The sequence below is a fragment of the Anoplophora glabripennis genome, unplaced genomic scaffold (genome assembly GCF_000390285.2).
Source record: "Anoplophora glabripennis isolate ALB-LARVAE unplaced genomic scaffold, Agla_2.0 scaffold13, whole genome shotgun sequence".
In the NCBI taxonomy this organism is placed as follows: Eukaryota; Metazoa; Arthropoda; class Insecta; order Coleoptera; family Cerambycidae; genus Anoplophora; species Anoplophora glabripennis.
In genome coordinates this window covers 1,896,661-1,902,806 of record NW_019416478.1, presented here as the reverse complement: position 1 = coordinate 1,902,806, position 6,146 = coordinate 1,896,661, and the positions used below count along the sequence as shown (strand labels likewise).

Genomic DNA, 6,146 nt, shown 5'->3' with positions numbered 1-6,146 from the left:
TTTAATGTGTTTAAACGAGGATTTCAGATTTTAAAATTTTATTGATCAAACTTTTTGGTAACATAGGAAAATAAATGTCAATTTATTATTTTTCGTTTTAACATAATAAAATAGGTAATCTACTGTCATGTCATAAATTAAAAAAAAATCATTTTGATTTTTAATGCTTTTTATTTTCATTGATATTCTTTTGTTGTTACTTACTAATATGTTTTATGTTCGTTAAAGTAAATATCACAAGTCAAAATTTGAATTTGGGATGCCATGGAATATTTAATCCATGCCTCAAAACGTATCTTCTTCTTCTTCAAAAAAATCTATGCTTGGATGTCAGTGTTCTTTTAATCTACCACGTTAGAAATATTTTTTTAATCCATGGAATTTAGGTAGGTTTGATTAAATTTCTATGTATACGACAGAAGCTACGAAAATTTAAAAATTTTTATAGAATAAAATAGTAATAAGTAGTGGATCTGTGAGATATATTTTATTATTCATAAGGTAACAAATTTTAGCAGATATTGTGTGTTATAAATAATATTAACTAAGTACAATACCTGATACTAATAGGTTATGAAATTTAAAATTTATCTTTATGTTTCTAATAGGTACAGCACAAAACAAATTTAGATGTTCGCTAAAGTTTAACGGATTTATTTATTTCATTATTATTTACGCCTACTGGCTTTGGTCGAAAAATTTATGCTTTAAAATGTTAGAAGTACCATACAACTTTTTAAATGTTCCTACGCAACTATGTACCTTTAAATTTTAGAGAAAATGTTGATAGGATAAATTCATTTCTTAACGATTGATTTCGATTAATGTTACAATGTTAAATGCAATTTTACGGTAGCTTTTGAAATGTAAGATTTAAATTTCTAGGCAATATTCGATCAATTTTTTTTTAAACATTACTTACTGTAATTTATATTATAAATATTTTTGCAATTGTAAGTTTATTTTTTGTTTTCAACAATTTTGATCAAACTTAACTATAAACATTCTTCTAAGTTATACAAATTTTTGTATTTATTTTTTGAACTTTCCTGGTAGAGGCGGTTAATAGGACAGGGTACGGAAAAATCAGAAACCAACTGGATTTTTAGTTATATATTTTTTATCACATTAAATACTTTTTTACATCTAATTGCTAAATCCGTTTTTAAACGTTTCCATCAAAAATTAAAGCAACATCTTTGATGCAAGCTTAAAAACCGTTAATGAAACTAATTTTAGCTTATCACTTATATGTGCACATATATTATTTTATTAAAGTACCCTTAATTGAAACCCAAAAACTAAACACTGTTTTAACGTCATATATGTAGTTATCACTTAAAATATACACAAATCATTAAAAAAAAGAAACAACTGAAAATTATTTCTGTGTATTGTATTGTTACATTAAGGTAATAATCATGCTAAATTATTACTTTACAATTTATCAGCTCCATACACATTTTCATCGGAATAGGCAATATACAAAAAGAAGTCTTCTTCGTGATGCTCCTGAAACAAAATTGAATTGTTACTCAATTTTTTCGACCAATGTTGGACATTGAAGCCTAATGTAGTTGGTGTATCAAAATAAAACCCTGCCAGTTTGGTTTATTTCTCAAAATATACAGGGTGTGTGTCAAGACTACAATGAAGGCAGTAGAAAAGGTGTCTCATCTAGTGACTCAATTTTTTTCATTAGCAACATTGTTTTTTTTTTAACAATTTGGATCGAAAATCAGTTTTTCCAATATATTGGAAAAACTATTGATTTTAGAGAAAAATGTTCAATAGACGAAATATGCGCAATAAAAATACCTACAAAATGTCACCTGAGAAATTAAAATTGGATAAATTGTTTAAAAGTTATTGCAAAACTACATAAAAAACATGGAAAAACAGCATTTTTTTAATTATCCATAATTTGGTTATTTGTTGAAATTTGATAAATGTCTAAAAGTTGTGTTTTATTGTTCTTCAAAACTGTGCGAAATATGGGTGCTGTGGGCACTATAGCATTGCAAAATTCTATTTATTATCCCGTCAAGGGGAAAAGTGTATAAATTTTAACATTCTGTCTCTCCGAAAGTTATTAACAAAAAAGGATTTAGAAAGTCGATTGTTAAAGCTTAAAACCTAACTTAGCTTTATATTTAAATGGAATTTTGATTTATTGCTAGACCCCCTTTTGATTTTTACATTAAAAAATAGTTTTTTTTAAAACCATTTTTCTTTGTAAACATTTAGATTTTTTTTAATCGATTATACAATTGCAGTTTTTATAATTAAATATTATGCATAGTTCTGGAGATAATCTAAATGTTTATAAAAAAGAAGTGGTAAAAAAGACAATTTTTTAATATACAAATCAAAAGAGTCCCTGGCAATAAATCAAAATCCCGTTTAAATACAAAACTAAGTCTTGCATTAAAAATCTACTTTCTAAACCCTTTTTTGTTAATAACTTTCGGAAAGACAGAAGGTTAAAGTTATGCAATTTGGCCCTTGATGATAAATAAATAAAATTTTACAAAAACTATTGGACCCACAGCACCCATCTTTTGCACAGTTTTGAGGAACAATAATACTCACAACTTTTATGCATATTTATAAAATTCAACAAATAATGTTATGGATAATAAAAAAAATGCTGTTTTGCCACGTTTTTTTTATGTATTTTGCAATAACTTTTAAACAATTCATCCGATTTTAACTATCAGGCTGTATTTTGTAGGTCTTTTTATTGCGCATATTTCATCTGTCGAACATTTTTCTCTAAAATCAATTCCAATCTTACGGATAGGAAAAATTGGATCGATTGATGGATATCATCAAAAGATGAGTTGTTCTTTTGACGTGGGGTCCATATGCTGCCACAAAGATGAGAAAAAATAGTGGCTAGCGAAGACAATACTTTGAAAAATATTAATGTAAACAATTTTTCACAATAAAGCCCTCAAAATTAATTCACAGTCCGAGTATATGGAGAGGTCCAAATTGAAATTTGATATAGGAGTTTCTCTATAAAGGTATCTAGAAAATTATGGGAAATACTTTGGATTTAGGTAGAATTTGCAAGTTTATATAAATTTTTTCTGTTCGGATCTTACCCTTATAGAGTTATTGAAGTCGACAGTTGAAAACTGATTTTTCGTTTAATATTTTTGTTTTTCAATGAAATTTCTATTATGTTTGTATTCAATTTACTACTGACAGCTACTTTGGGAGTCTGGAAGCAGAGTGCCTTCGGTAATATTGGTTCTCAAAAAAATTATAGGCCTACTTTTAAATTTTTATTGCAGCTTTTAAGAATTTCATACTTTTTCTAGATAAATGCATTTAATAATCGGGGCAACATACTATTTTTGACATATCTTAGTAATAATTACATGAAAAGAAAAATGAGTTATTTATGCAACAAAATAATTATGTAACATCAAATGTCATTTGACATTATATTTATTTTCGTATATAAAGAACCAATTATTGTTGTTTTCGGGTATTTATTAGTATTAAAATATGTTGGAAATTGTATGGTATCTTTATCATTAAATATGCTTATCTTGAAAAGGGTACGTTGTATCGATAATACACAAGCACATTTTTTTCACTTAAAAAAGTTGGAAAGTCCCAAAAACAGCGATAAGAATTTATAAAGTAGGCCTATAAATTTTTATGGGAGCCAAGACTGTCGACAGTACTTAGCCTTCGAACCCAAACTAGTCATCGATAAAATTTAAAGGGAAATAAAAAATACTATTTCAGTTTTCTGGTTACATTTTGTCAATTTAAAACAACTTTTTTATATCAAATTTTACAACTTTTTGACAATTTGCGAATGTAAAATAGTAAAAATTTAAATTCAATGTTGTACGATATATTTTTACTAAATATCTTTATCAAATATAAGTTTAATAAATCAAAAGTAAAAAAAATATTTTTAATTTAAAGTAAATGAAATAGTAATAACACAATGCACCAAATAATAAACAACGAAACTAAATCATCATTTCACGACTTACGTTTTAAATGTTCCAAAATAGATATTTTTCTTTAATTAAAATTTAGTTTTGTATGATTCATTCATTTTGATAATTCACTATTTAAAGCAATCTGCACAATAAAGTTAACCATAAATTGCACCGTGTTATGCAATATTGTGTAAAAACAAATATCATCAAAACTGATTCCTATTTTTTGTTAAACAATAATTATCCGTCCTTCAAAGTTTCTATTTTTACCTACAATTATCAAACTCACTGCTGTTTGTTGGCAATGTCAAGAAGATCCATATATTTTTGTATTTAGGCGAGCAGTGCTTTTTTTAACATGTAAACAACTGTCATATATTGAGTTACTGCAATAGCTAGAATGAATATAAAATAACAGGCAAGAAATTTAATTGTGGTCTTCCAAATAATTAATTGTCAAACGGTACTGTTGTTTATTAATAATGTGTTATCTACACTCAAATATTTTTTATTATGCCAACTGCTCATGACTCGAACTTCAAACAATTTAAACATATGGAGATAACGTAAAAATAATAGCAATACTAATACTAGAATACTAGAAAATTGCTTCTTTTATATTTAAATACAAAAATTTGAATTTCTGAACTAAATAATATACACACAAGCCAATCTAAATAGAAATTTTTACTAGACGGTGAATCAAAATTAAATAAACACAATTATAATACATCAAGATTATATCGCATATCTTATCAAAAATCAACAACACAAATCACTTTACCTGATATAAAGATCCCATTGTCGCGGATGAGGGAGGAATAACATTATTTACAAAGAAAAATAATGCATCTTCAGGCCTCAAATGGATCCTCTTTCTGATCAAAAAATAAAACTGTCCCACTGTCAAATCAGATGGGACCAAATACTTTTTCTTGTCAACATCTCCAATGCGAGCTTTCGGTGCCTTTTCAACGATTACCTAAACGAAATAGAAAAAATGTTTTAATATAATTATCCACTTTCCATTAAAAAATATATTCAATAATCAGATGACCTTCAATCGCCATATTTACGACGTAAGGAAAACAAATGCTTGCCAAACAAAAATACGTCATTGTATCGCAAAAAGTCTTAATTCGTATAACTTCGCATAATTCAACACAATACAAAATTGTAATTTAAAAACAATCCATTTCTTCCATATGATACCTTTCAAAAGTAATGTCTTTGTTATGCAAAATTTTGATATACTTACAGGTACCCTGTCAGGATATTTCCTTCTGATTTTTTCTCCTTCGGATTTCCTCTTTTCAAATGGATGCTCCTCCTTATATTGAAACTTCATTATAATTAAAATCACCGAAATTTAACAATTAATGTTTAATAATACACTGTGAAACGAACCCTAGATTCTTTTTGCTTGTTGTGAAACAAAACAATCGATTCGATGATGGGTCACTACAAAGTACGTGGTACGTCAATAAACCATCTATAACGTCAACTTATTATTTATTATTTTCTTATTTAGTCATCCTTTATTTTTAAAATTATTATCTATGCATAACACAAAAATTTATTTGTCTATCCCTTAATTATTTGTTGATTTTATTCCAATATGTTAATGTATTGATTTTTGACGTCGGAAAAGTGGGGGTGTGTTCAAAAAACTTTATCAAGTTGCGATTTCATAATTAATATTAATAATTCCTATATTTTTCATAGCTTTTTGAGTAGTATAGAATTTATAAATTTATCTATAAAGAATTTCTAAAAAATAATTATAAATCTTGTTGTGTTTGTAGTTCTGGTTAATTTTGCCGGCCTTCAACAGGGGACAGTACACTAGTGCTGTCTTCCTGGACGTCGCAAAGGCCTTCGATACGGTTTGGCATGAAGGCCTACTGATGAAAATGCTCACCAACCAATATCCCATATCCTTTACCAAACTCATAAAATCCTACCTACACCACCGAAAATTCCGCATCCAAATCCAAGATTCCCTTTCCACCACCCGTCCCATGGAGGCCGGTGTCCCCCAGGGCACCGTCCTGTCCCCACACTTATACACCATTTACAACTCCGACATCCCACATCCCCCCAACACCAACATATACTTATACGCCGACGACCTGACAATCACATCCCAATCCGTAGATCCTAGATATTCCGTCT

The 6,146-nt window shown here is 28.0% G+C and overlaps 1 protein-coding gene across 1 annotated transcript; it reads right to left on the bottom strand.

Annotated features, from left to right (window-relative positions):
* Nucleotides 1-1,098: 1,098 nt before the first annotated feature.
* LOC108904464 (gamma-aminobutyric acid receptor-associated protein) lies at nt 1,099-5,451 on the bottom strand. The gene is made up of 3 exons (XM_018707041.1): nt 5,230-5,451; nt 4,756-4,953; nt 1,099-1,512 (listed from the first exon to the last, which is right to left on the bottom strand). Exons 1-3 carry the CDS (start codon nt 5,317-5,319, stop codon nt 1,438-1,440), a joined length of 363 nt encoding a protein of 120 aa, XP_018562557.1. The 5' UTR covers nt 5,320-5,451; the 3' UTR covers nt 1,099-1,437.
* Between the last annotated feature and the right edge of the window lie 695 nt (nt 5,452-6,146).